The sequence below is a fragment of the Bidens hawaiensis genome, unplaced genomic scaffold (assembly GCF_021521415.1).
Source record: "Bidens hawaiensis isolate Kalapana, Puna unplaced genomic scaffold, B.hawaiensis_p1.1 tig00032903_1, whole genome shotgun sequence".
Lineage (NCBI taxonomy): Eukaryota > Viridiplantae > Streptophyta > Magnoliopsida > Asterales > Asteraceae > Bidens > Bidens hawaiensis.
The window spans coordinates 96,925-109,857 of NW_027495638.1; the positions used below are offsets into that span (position 1 = coordinate 96,925).

Below are 12,933 nucleotides of genomic sequence, written 5' to 3' on the forward strand. Positions count from 1 at the left end.
AAAGTTCCCAAAAAAAACCTCTAAACACGTGGTATACGGATCCTTTCCTGAGTTGACGGATTCCGTATCAAGTTTCTGATTCCAAAGTTGAATTGACCTGTTAAGCTCGATGTTGACTGAATTCTAGTATTACTGACCAAATTGTATATAAACCCCGATTCTAAGGCTGAATTGATCGACTTTTACAACAATTCACTTGATATATATAAAATGATTTCAAGCTACAAACAACCTAAAAAGTAAAAATTACTAATTCAAAATAACAGCCAATAAAAAAGACTTTTTTTTGTCGGTTAAAAATTTCTATAATTGCATTTTTGCAACAATTGATAATAGAATCCTTGATGACCACTATATCTTTTTTAATAACGAAAGTTTTCAAAAAAAAAATTTATTATAATTTTCATACGTAACTTATTATTTATTGCTTATTCTCCCTTTATATTTTTAATAAGCTTGCTAATATGTGATTTAACCTACAAAAACATTTGGATTTATCAATCGAATTAGTTTGAATAGTTAATAAAGTTGACTGAACTTTGTTCCGATAATTGAATGAACAGACCATCTCTAATTGGAAACCTCAAATTAGTTTGAATTCATCCACGTCCAAAGCCGACAATTAACCGGCGGTTAACTTAACCATATTCCAATAACTAAATTAACTAAGATGATGTTTGTTTTTTAAGAGGTAAAATGTCTATCTTCTGCGAGTCATATCTGCAGACGTTTGTAGAAGAAGATGTGAACCAAACCTCCGCAGTTTGCAAGAAGAAGACTGCTTGTTTTTTAGCGTCTCTAGATTGCTAAAATAAACTGGTAGTGGTGTACAAACTATGATAGTGGGTAGTGGTGGTGCTGGTAGAAGGAGGTGGTGGATGATGGGCATTGTTGGTGGTGGACGATGGTGGCGGACGGTGGTGGTGGTGAACGGTGGGTGGTGGCGGTGGACGGTGGGTGGGTGGCGGGTGGTGGTGGTGGTGGTGGTGGACTGTGGGTGTTGGTAGGGTGTGATGTTTTAATCATTTGCAGACCTTAAAAGATCTCAGAAGTGGATGGACCAAGTCTACACCAAAAAGAGTTTGCGCAGGCGTTTTCTAATGAAACATCTTTGAGAAAACAAACAGTCTGCAGATGACAATGTCCGCGCGTGGTGTGCACGACGTAGACAAAAGAGCCTACACAGACCTTTTTTAGAAAAACAAACAGCATCTAAATATTTATAACCTAAACCAATAAGTTATGAAAATCTAAAAACCAAGTAACTCACGCACTCTTAAAACCTACTTCTAGGTAGTGTTTGGTATAAAGTAATGATACATGAAATGAAATGAATCATTCCAAAGGAATTAAATAAAACAAGTTTGGTTGTCATTCATCAATGAAATGAATCATTCATAAGGAACGCAATTCCTTTCATATATAGCATTTTTGATTCCTTAGTAAAATGTGGTTTTCTTCAATTCCTTCAAGAAATGAAATGAAAAATGATCAACAATTATTATTATTATTATTATTATTATTTATCATCATTATTATTATATTATAGTATAACTATATTAAATTATAATAATTATTATATCGTACCATGTTATTACCGTTCCATTAATTGATAAAAATATTATTTAATAAAAAAATATTAATAAAGTTATGATTCATTTCATTTCTACGTAGTAACCAAACAAAACAACGAAATGGTAATGATTCATTTCATTCATTTATCCATTCCATTCTCTCGTTCATTTCATTACCCTATAGCAAACAGACCCCTAATTCTATACATTTATTCTTTAAATGTATAGAAAAAAAACGAAATGGTAATGATTCATTTCATTCATTTATCCATTCCATTCTCTCGTTCATTTCATTACCCTATAGCAAACAGACCTCTAATTCTATACATTTATTCTTTAAACCATGTATAGTAGGTGTTAAGTGTTAACCCGCTGTCAGATCACTACAAGCTAACGTCAAACACCAACACACCATTATGCAAAGAGGGAGAGCGACGCCAATGGAGGGATGCCTTATTGCTTATCGCAATTGCGCGGGGTGATAGTGTAATAGGTGGGGCCATAACTTTTTTTTAGTCAATCACACTCACTTACACATACTTTTTTATAATAAATATATAACCTGGTTAAGCCATTACACATGTTTATCGGTTTAGCTAGTGGATACCCATCCGCTTACGTAACAATGACGTGATAACACTTGGGGTGTATCTGGTATAAAGTTTTGTTTGATTTAATTTACTATGCGGGAATGAAACGAATATCACCTTAGATTGTTTAGTAGACAGAAGAAAAATATGAAGGAATAAACCTCGAACTATTATGTTGGTCTAGTAAGAGTAGAACTCTTGAATACAACCAAGTGACCGACCCTTATCTTGGGCCGGATTATGTGTGAAAAGAAGCACCATCCACCGTCCACCGACGCTTACCTGGCTTCCATTCCATCCATCAATGAATATATAATATAATAAACAAACATACCAAACCACCCCCAATAACCAATCTTTAAAAAAGCCACCAAATTTACTTACTTTTTATTATTATTAAGTAACCTAAAATACATCCAAACCCAATTTTTATTTTTTATTATCATATCTTCATAAATAAATCAACAAAGCCATTAATCATATTCATTCATACCCGTCACTTAACACCGATCGTGACATCATTAATCATCTATAATGCGATAGTGATGTGTCTTCTGGTCATCCTTCACATCTTATTCTATTAAATAATAAATAATAATATTCATATCAGAATTTCTGACCCAGATGCTGTTGCTCATGTAGAATATTGGCGAGCTTGCCATCATGGATACTTCGTCTGTAAGTACTCTTCTCTTTCTTGCACACCAGGTGTTTGATAAAATGTCTCACTGGGCTGTTCTTTTTTCATATCAGGGTTTTTGTTTAAATCTGGAATTATTAATTAGAAAAGGGTTTCTTTAATTTATGTTTATTTTCATTTATTCAAGGTTAAATTCTGTTTAGATCTGGTTTCTAATGCTATAATATTGGGGCTGGTTTTATGGCTTATAAATTGCTTTCTTTATCAGATCTAAGTGGTTTAGGTTTATTTATTTATTTAATTTTTGGGGTTATATGCAGTGAAGCAGGTGTTGTTTAGGATCTAGGTCTACAACTACAAATAAATTAAATTATTTTTTGTATTGATTTCACCTGATTTTTAATCTTGTTGTTACAACAAGCAATTAAATTTGCATTTAATTATGATATCTAGTCATGTAGTCTGCATTCCTTTACAAAAGCTCACAAATTTGTTGCATTTATTTGATTTTGGGTAGAAACTTAACTTATATAAATAATTTACAAAAGAACTGTTAAATTGAAATGAATTCGTCGTAAACCATGTCTTTATGGTGTCTTTACATGAACAAAGCCTTTGGATTTTGTTTTGTTGATATCTTCTTGGATTAATGAGTCCTCATTTATAGTTTAAGAAGCCATCATTATAGAAAATTTAATTAAAAATATTTCAGTTTATTAGTTTTATGACTTTTATCGCGTGTCTCAATTGGTAAACACAATCTTGATCGGATATCTTTTTTTTTTATTTTGTACAGGTTTGCTTCGGTATGGAATCTTTAGGGCTTGAAACCGACATCCCGAGCTCAAAAACATATTGTGATCTAGGATTGAAGCAAACATCTAAGCAAAACCGTGGGAATCCTAAAGTTTTATCACTTTTGTCTTCAATTCTTGAGAGGTCGGTCCAAATCAACGAGACACTACTCGATAAGACACAAACGAAAGATGTAATAACAGTTTTTCATGGTTCAAGGGCGCCAGGACTCAGCATTAAGGATTACATTGATAGAATATTCAAGTACTCGCAGTGCAGCCCCTCGTGCTTTGTCGTTGCGCAAGTTTATATGGACCGGCTTATTCAGTGTGGAAATGTTAATTTGACTTCTTTAAGTGTTCATCGGCTTCTCATTACTAGTGTAATGCTTGCTGCCAAGTTCATTGATGACGCGTACGTGTTCTCTTTTGTTTTTATAAGTTTTTGTTTTGTAGTTTTTTTTGGTCATTTATTTATTGGTCCGTCAAACACAGAGTGGCTTATCATCTAAAATTACGGCTTCAAACAGCCGAATCGCATCCAAACACTTAACTTATCCTAGTTGGTCGATATTTTTATGGGTGTAAATGAGCTGAGTTCGGACTCGGCTCCCTTAGTGACTTTTGAGTGTACTATTTTACAAGTTGAATAAGAAAGTATAGTGGTTTATATGGTATTAATTCTTATCTTTATTAGTTAATTAATTGTATTTTCTTTGAATTGAAACTGGGCACATTTAGTGACTTTTTCACGAAAAGTAAGAAAGTACAGTGGTTTTTTTAACCCCTATTTTTTATTAATTAATGCATATTTATCATTTTATTTATATAAAAAATAGTCTCGTTCATTATCACGAGGGCCTAGCTGAGCTCGGTATATGAGGCTCGGGCCCGTACAAGCTTAATGTTATGCTGAGCCTGTTTAACCTCGGCTCAGTTCAAGCTTTTAGCAAGCCCACACGTTACATGTGTGTTCTATTTCTTCTAGAAAACTACTGCAAATACAGAAATTATACTCAAGTCGCGCCTTTTGTTCTTTGTATTTATTTGCAGATTCTACAACAACGCTTATTATGCAAAAGTGGGAGGAGTAACAACCGCAGAAATGAACAGATTGGAGATGAAATTCCTATTTGGTTTGGACTTTCGGCTCCACGTTAGCGTTAAGACATTTGGCAGATACTGTTCCCAGTTGGAGAAACAAGTATCATGTGAGCTGCAAATTGAAAGACCGCCACGGTTGATTCACGCTCTGTGTGGGCTAAAAGAGACCTGGTCCAGTGGCGAAGACTCTAGTGCGTACGCCACAACAGAGATACATATCGTATAAGTAGGGTTTATGTTTGCAAATGTTTTAGTGACTGTTTTTAGTTGTTGGTTTTGATTGTATTAAAGGATAGGTAGGCCTAGAAATAAGATTCATTTTCACATTGAACTGATTATTTGTTTTTGTTTTGTTGGAGTGTTGTTCTGTGAGGAATGAAATGTGGAAGATTTTTTTTTTTGTTGTTGCTTTTAATGGAAGTGGCATGAAAGAGTGAAAGACGTTGAATGGCAACCCATCTAAGCCTTGTTTTTGACAGGCAGGATATGGTCAAACCATTGTCGAGTCAAAGCGGACCGTCTTAAAAAATGTTAATATGATTTTGGCTCAAAAAGGGGCTAACCTTGAATCGGATGGTTGCAGAAAAACTGCATCAAAAGTAATTTGGCTCATGAGCTACTTTTGATAGGAAAACTCGACTCTCAAAATAAGGCTTACACCACCCCGAGCTTTACTTTTCGAGCAGCATGCCAGCATATCTAAAAAAGCTTATTATTCTATCGTATAGATATGCGCGTTTTTACCCAATCTTGGAGGCGGCAACATCCTTTAATGTTTAGTTATACAATGATGGTCCTTGTAAAATACTTAAAACATGTAGTTCTATTATTATATTAATTTTATATAAACTGATAAAAATAACTAAATAATACAAGCCTTGTACAAACCGCATTCAAGCTTAAAAAGCCACTCACAAGCCAAGCTCAAGCTTTTAAAAAACGACCTTAGCTGAGCTCAACGCCAGACAAGATTGGGCTTGGCTCGACATGTTTACACACTAGTGTTTTAAGAATGCGGTGCAAGCGGCGGTAGAGTAGAGGCAACAAAGTGACAGCTACGACGACAACCAGTAGGTGGAGGGTAGAGTAGAGGCAACAAGCGACAGCTACGACAACAACCAGTAGATGGAGAGTCGTACGACACATGTTGGTGGGTTGTCCTCAAAACCATTTAAATCGTTTCAGTTTTAATGAGTTCTGTAGAAACAACACAATTTAGGGTTGAGGCTCTATAGAAAATTCAAAAGATGGAAATCATGATGAGACGAGAAGTATAATATAAGTGACAGTTGATACATTTCATGCATGTCAACATCTAGTAAAAGCATGATTGTAACTTCAAACGACAAACAAACTGACACTAAGATGCGAAACTTCGGGTCCGTTAAGATCTTAAAGAGAAAGGCCAGCTGCCACTTTCTGTACAACATTCATTCTGATTTCTGCTCCTTCTAAGTTGGTAAAAATCAGTTGGATCAAAATGTTAATCTCAGCCCTCTATTGCCTCATGTCACCTTCCACTGCCCTTCCAAGTGTCCTAACAAAGTAATCCCGCATCTCTGGCAATATACGCTTGATCAACTCCCCATACCTATAATTTGTCATTCATTAATTCTCAGATTAATAACAGTTCTGAGTGTTTTTATATAACTTGCGCTACAAGTCAATAGCGTATTGTTATAAACATATACTACCATAATTTTCCATGTAACTTATCAAAATTCTCCAGAACAAAGAGAATGCAGGCGTTCCTTAGTGACACGGCGTTAAAGGCCTCTGATAAGTCGTACATAAGTGACACATTGTCAACACGTATATCCTACATGAAACAAACTGACGTCGTCAACAAACTAATATAAAATTACCAAAATTATTTTTCTATGTGATGACTTGCCTGCGCAATGGTGTATTCACAGAGGCGTTTCAGCCCCTCGAGAAGGTATTGATCTGCAGCTCTAAGAAGATCCTGAGCAATTTCCAGATTCACATCTACGGACCCGGTATATATGTATCTATAGTTTAAGGAAATAAAAGATTTAGAAAAAATAAAATATATATATTGTAATATTATTATTCTCCTAAAAATCCAACCTCATCATTAACTCGAAGACGTCCCATCTAATATTTGGAATCTCTATATCTTTAGCATCTTTCTCCTACACATTAAACAATTCAAAATAGAAAATAGAAAATAAAAATAAATTAGCATTTTAGTATTCTAAACAAAACAAAACATAAAACGTGTAAATGCGACTTACCTTGTACCCACCATCAAACATTGCCCGGAACGCGTCAGAGGAAGCAAGAAGACAAATTCTGTGAGCGTAGAAGCGTTTGCCTGAAACCACATTCAAGACTCAAAACTTTAAATAAACACTAAATATCACAAATAAAAAAATTTAATGTAGCAAAAATTAAATTAAATCATCACCTTCGATTAGGAAAGTTACATCAGATAGTGTAGGGTTGTTCACATACTGCTCACCTAAATAAACCTGCAGCAAAAAAATAATAATTTAATACCGTACGATTTAAAATCTATTTATATATTATTAGAAAAAAAGGATTTAAGAAACCAAAACCTGAGAAATTGGAGATGGTGGTCCAGCATCAACAGGAGAAAGTGAGCTAGCTTTTTCAGCCAACTTGCACAGCGCAACACAACTATCACGTTGGTTTTTGATATTGCTCGACTCCAAAAGCTCCAAGAGTATGGATAATCCTGCAATTTTTTATTAATATTTGTAGAAAAGTTATAGATTTAGATATGTAATTTACCATTGGCATCGACGAATATTGTTTTCTGGTCATCTGGTAAACAAAGATGAGCAAGACTCAAAGCAACTCGTCTCTGAACGGATCTCTCAGCTATCCGCATTATGTATAATAAAAGACTCAATACCTGCTAGAATATAAAATACAAAACTTAGGGTGTGTTTGGATAGGGTTGACTATTTAGGAATTGGCGGTACGGTATGTCGGTATGTTTAAACAGGATAATATTATTACCCGTCCATGAATCTTCTCCTCTAGCCTTTTCAAAGTCTTGGCCACGCAATCCCGAGTTGGCTGCAAAGTCAAATAATTAAATTAAAAACTTGCACATGTCAAATGAAATTAAAAAAAAAATTAAGGCATTAGCAAAAGTAGTGCTTACTTGGACAATGAATTCACCATCTTGCAGCTTTTGTACCCCACCGACTTTTATAAGGTCAGCAACATTATCCTAGAAAACGATTTCCACAAAATGAAGCACGAATCATGATAGAACAATTGATATTATTCTGTTGAGTTTTAACATATTACCTCGTTATCAGCAAGACCGTATAATGCAAATGCAGCATTGTGTTGCAAGGAACCGTTTCTAGAATCAAGAAGCTTCAACAGTGGAGGTATGCCACCGCCATGGGCAATTCCTGCTTGGTTGTGAGTGTCCTGGTGAAGGAAAACGATTCAGCCACACATATCATAAAAGTGACTTGACCTTTGATTAATCTTCTAAACATAGATTTTTATCCAAATATTGACGAGTTATGTTTTGCTGGATATAATGTGTTTCTGATCATGAGGTTGACATGCTGGTGTGTGACCAGAAACAATGATCATAAAAGATTTTCTATAAATAATCCAAACAAATTAATTGTAAAAGGTACCTCTTTTATGGAAGGCTATATGTTTAATATTAGAAAACGTGTGGATTTATGATTGCCAATATTAGTACTTCAAAATAAACCCTAATGTTAACTACAATTGTTTAATGTGTTTAGTATATAATATTGCAGATGATTTTTAGTACCTGTGCCAATCTTCCTAAGGCGAAAGCAGACATCTCCCTTAATTGAGCATCTGGTGACTGCAACATCTCAACTAGGGGAATAACAGCACCTCTTTGAACTATGTGAACCTGCAAGAGAATAATTAGGGATTTTAACACACATCTAAAGACCAAGTAGATTAATTATTATTATTTCTATAAACCTTGCAATCTGTATCGGCAGCAGCAAACTGTCCAAGCAACAAAGCAGCTTCACGTTGACTCTCTGAACAACTCGAGCTGGCGATAAAAAAGGAGCAATCAACAATATGCTTAAAATATTATAAAATTGAAGTTAACCAACCATAACTTAATCGAGTTAAGAATAAATTGTCCTGTATTTGTTTAATTGGAAAGTAAAATATTTAAGTACTCTTTGTGCTAAAGCATCCTTATATGCCTTTTAAAATGCAAATGTGAACTTACTACTATTTTCAAAATACATCTTTTCATACAAAACATTTCAATATTGAAATCTAAATAAGCCACTTTCTTTTAATACTTGAATGTAGATCAAATATCTAGAATTCTAGATCCTTTCAAAAAAATATATTAAATATCTAGATGATAGATAAAAAAAAGTTCCAAAAGGGTACTTTTAAGAGCAGAGAGAGCATTTGTAATCTTTAATTCAACCGTCTAAAAGCCCCGCCGAGTTGTTGATTACTCCATTAATAGTTTGCATTACTCCAAAATCAGTACAAAACCAGAAAAGTAATTGCTTTAAGTTTATAGTCGGTTAATGCTATATTTGTGATTACAAAATAAGATATGAAGCAAATCAAAGCTAAAGAGTAAAGACGATAATAAAGGGAACATATCATCTTACCTAAGCAACTCAATCACGGGTTGTAACGCTCCAGCAAGAAGAACTTCCTTCTTTATATGAGGAGACGAATGAACGAGATTCCCAATTACACCAACCTAAGGTGTCATTTAAAACTAGCTATAAGTAATCTGTAATCTTATAACCAAAAACAATTGAGATTTGATCATCAATGAAAAGAAATAAAAAGAACTTACCGCTTCATAGTGTATTGCTGCATCTTCAGACCGAAGCATTAGAATAAGAGTAGGCAAAGCATTGCATTCCACTATCTGCAGACTCTGATGTTAAAAAATTCGATCACCAAAGCACATTCTATTAATCAAGAAAGTTATCAACCTGAGTTTTGTTTTCATCATTTTTGAAGGCTAGCGTACGGAGGGCCCCTGCAGCAGCTCTCTGTACCTTAGCATCAATGAATTCAAGCAATTCAACAAGAGGAGGGATTCCACCTTCAACCCTGAACATGAAATTTTGATCACAATTGTCAAAAAAACTGTAATACGCAAGTTGTAAACTTGTAATGCTAGATGGTGCAATTAAAATGACCTAACACGGGTCTTGATGCTGCTATTTTCATGAGCAAGGTTTGTAATTGCATCTGCTGCTCTTCTTATAACACCGTTCACTGCTCGAGTGTTCTCACCGTCCCTATGTCTCTTAAGCAAAGCAACAAGATGAGGTAAAGCTCCAGCATCAACAATGAGTTGCTGATGTTCAGGCTGTCAACAAAAGAAATCTCTTTAGTAATGGTGTGTAATGATTAAAATGCATCATACTTTGGAAAGAGATCTTTGAAAAATGTTGTAATCAAAAATTAAATCTGCAATTAAACAAAAAAGGAGTCTCGTGTAGATAAATACTTTACTTAGCATCTAATGTTTTTTCAGCTTGGTAGGGTAAAGGATCACCCCAACACAATAATTAGATTTAGACTAGAAGAAACATTGGAATTATAATAAAACTTGGTGGCCCAAAATACATGAATCAAGTGCAACTTGTAATTGGGTGAAAAAAAAAGAATTTATAATGACTAATGATCTTCAGGTGGGGTGAGGGAAGCATAAACAATCATGAAAAGTAATTTGATATCCACTACAAGCATGATGCATTAACTTTAGGATATTTTCTCTCAATATTAGTTTCACTTGCAAGCAAGCTAAACCATTATTAGTCAAAAATTAACTTTCTAAAGTAGTAGATAAGCGATCTGAAAATTTGAAACTCAAACATATATAAAGAAATGGAAGTTGTAAGATAATAAAGATAATTTTAAAGCTTAAAATGCTAATTTCATACTCCCAGTTCACAATTATGTAAAAGAAAATAAATATAGAAATGAGTAGGTAGTCTTTTCTGGCTACTCTACTGATCCTATATATGAAACTTATAAAACCGAACAGGACATGCTATAAATTTACGAAAGGAGAATTTGCACGTGCACATTGAAGGAAGTAATTTACTAGTCCAGCTAACCATAACTAACACCAGACATGCCACACCAAGAAACAACCAAGCTTTAATGGGCAATTACCTTTATAGCAAGAAGTCCAAGGGTAAAAGCACTTCCCTTCTCCACCTCATGCTCACATGCCCTCGGTCCTGCATTCCACTGCGGAGCTTGAAGATGCCGAACAAGCGCTGGAACGGCTCCCGCTTCAACAATCAAATTCACAATATCCTCTGTAATCACACAAAAAAAATCACATCAAACCTCCATCCAACAACAAAAACCTAAAAAAAACTTCGCCCGCTCAGAAATTCATCACACTTTTAACTACAAAATCAAAGCAAATCAATAATATAAATCACAAATTCGCCTCTATAACTAATAAATCTAACAGGAGCTCAATCATCAACAATTACTCACTCAAAATTAATCACAGCGTCATATAAAAAATAAAATCAACTAAATAATCCATGTTACAAATTCACTTCCTATAAAACACAATCGACAACAATTAATATTTAAAAAACAAAAAACTACATCTTGTAACTCGTTATAGAGAATTATTAAACATAATCATCAACAATACAATTCAATAATCCAAATAAAAAATTTGCCTCCTATAAAGCATAATCAACAACAAATAATACCTAATCGGCGTACGGAAACGGAGAATCGTAAAATCACGTAAAATCGAACGAAATAAAGCGTGGATTCGTACCGTTCTTCGCTAGTTCGGACAGGATATGAATCGAGCGCTTGACTAGCGCACGATCTGCTTCGGCGTACGAGAGCGTGGATTCGAGGATTTGAACCTGAACGCGGACTTGAGAGAGTAGATCTTGCGGAGCGGAGGATGAGGATGAGGATGTGATGAATTCGTCCTCTAGCTTCCTCTTCAAGCTTCGTCTCACGGAGTTTGTAGGCTGTTCATGGAGTTGCTGTTTGTTATGGTTCTCCATGAGAGAAGGCAGATGAGAGAAGAGGAGGCCAAGCCAAGAAGAAGAAACGAGAAATGAAATGAAATGACGATGAGGAGAGGTGGATGGAGGGGTAGTTTGGGAATATTGGGTTATATAGTGGGGACGGGTTTGTCGGTTTTTAAAGACAGACGAGCTGGTGGGTGGTTTGTATTTAAATCGGGTCCGGTGTTTCAAGTTTGAACACAAAACCAGAATTATCACTCAAACGCGGTGTGGAGTGACTGACAAATCAATACTGATTTTGACGGTCTCACTCACCCACAAACCCCGTAAAGGAGGAAAACCTCTCTAACTTAGGTTTTAAATGTAAAGCCATAAGATTTACATTAAATTCTTGGGTTTAAAATACAAGGAAAAATAATAATAAGATAACAAACAATATTAATATTAAATGTTTAGATTACATCAAAACAGAAGGCAAACGGGTAACAAGCTGCGCCGCTACTCCTTTTTGAATTACAAAACCTAATCTTTTAAAAACTACATTAGCTGATCTTGGAGTCATAACATTACTACGCATGACCCGTTGAATACGGGTAAGTAACTCAACAGCTTCTGGCGTGAGGAAACCAAAAGTGTCAAAAACAAAAGGAATAAATACATGTTGGTTGTCAAGTCACACCTTCTCATGTTTTGTCACCCTGCCTGAAGCAGCTTTTAATGCAGCTTGACCGACTGCGAAACAACTACTCCCCAAGCCCTTATTAAGATTGGATAAGAGAAGGAAAAAAAAAAGAAATTATATGTTTAAAAGACATTTTCAAGTTAAAATAAAAGAAAATAAAGTTTTAATTACATTCTTGAGTTAAAAATGAAGGAAAAGATAAGAAAAAAAATTATAACTTTATAGTTATGCCCTTATTCTTGAGTTAAATAAGAAGAAAAGGATGGGTAAATTAGTAATAAATAAACTTTTCCTTCATAATCCGACCATATTTGACAGGAAAGTTTTATAGGAAAAAAGGTTTAACTTTTCTTTTCATTCTCTTTCTTTTTCTTTAATAAAAAAACTCACGAATGAAACAAGAAAAATTTTCTTATCTTTTCTTTTCTAAACCCTTAAATAAAAAACTCAAGAATGCAGTGTTAGGTATCAACTATCGCATCCCTCATGTTATTGTACCAGAAGGCGAAATACACATGAAAATAATTACTTTTTTA

At 34.6% G+C, this 12,933-nt stretch overlaps 2 protein-coding genes across 2 annotated transcripts; one reads left to right on the plus strand and one right to left on the minus strand.

Moving 5' to 3' along the window:
• Positions 1-3,607: 3,607 nt before the first annotated feature.
• Positions 3,608-5,079, plus strand: LOC143584285 (cyclin-P3-1-like). Its single transcript, XM_077066370.1, has 2 exons — positions 3,608-4,013; positions 4,652-5,079. Exons 1-2 carry the CDS (start codon positions 3,613-3,615, stop codon positions 4,926-4,928), a joined length of 678 nt encoding a protein of 225 aa, XP_076922485.1. The 5' UTR covers positions 3,608-3,612; the 3' UTR covers positions 4,929-5,079.
• A 905-nt stretch (positions 5,080-5,984) lies between these two features.
• LOC143584284 (ARM REPEAT PROTEIN INTERACTING WITH ABF2-like) lies at positions 5,985-11,772 on the minus strand. Its single transcript, XM_077066369.1, has 19 exons — positions 11,511-11,772; positions 10,877-11,025; positions 9,892-10,064; positions 9,682-9,802; positions 9,540-9,614; positions 9,346-9,440; positions 8,681-8,756; positions 8,499-8,606; positions 8,009-8,137; positions 7,860-7,928; positions 7,712-7,771; positions 7,481-7,604; positions 7,285-7,424; positions 7,134-7,197; positions 6,961-7,040; positions 6,794-6,858; positions 6,597-6,714; positions 6,397-6,521; positions 5,985-6,293 (listed from the first exon to the last, which is right to left on the minus strand). The coding sequence occupies exons 1-19, from the start codon at positions 11,749-11,751 to the stop codon at positions 6,200-6,202; spliced, it is 2,106 nt and encodes a 701-aa protein (XP_076922484.1). The 5' UTR covers positions 11,752-11,772; the 3' UTR covers positions 5,985-6,199.
• Positions 11,773-12,933: the final 1,161 nt, after the last annotated feature.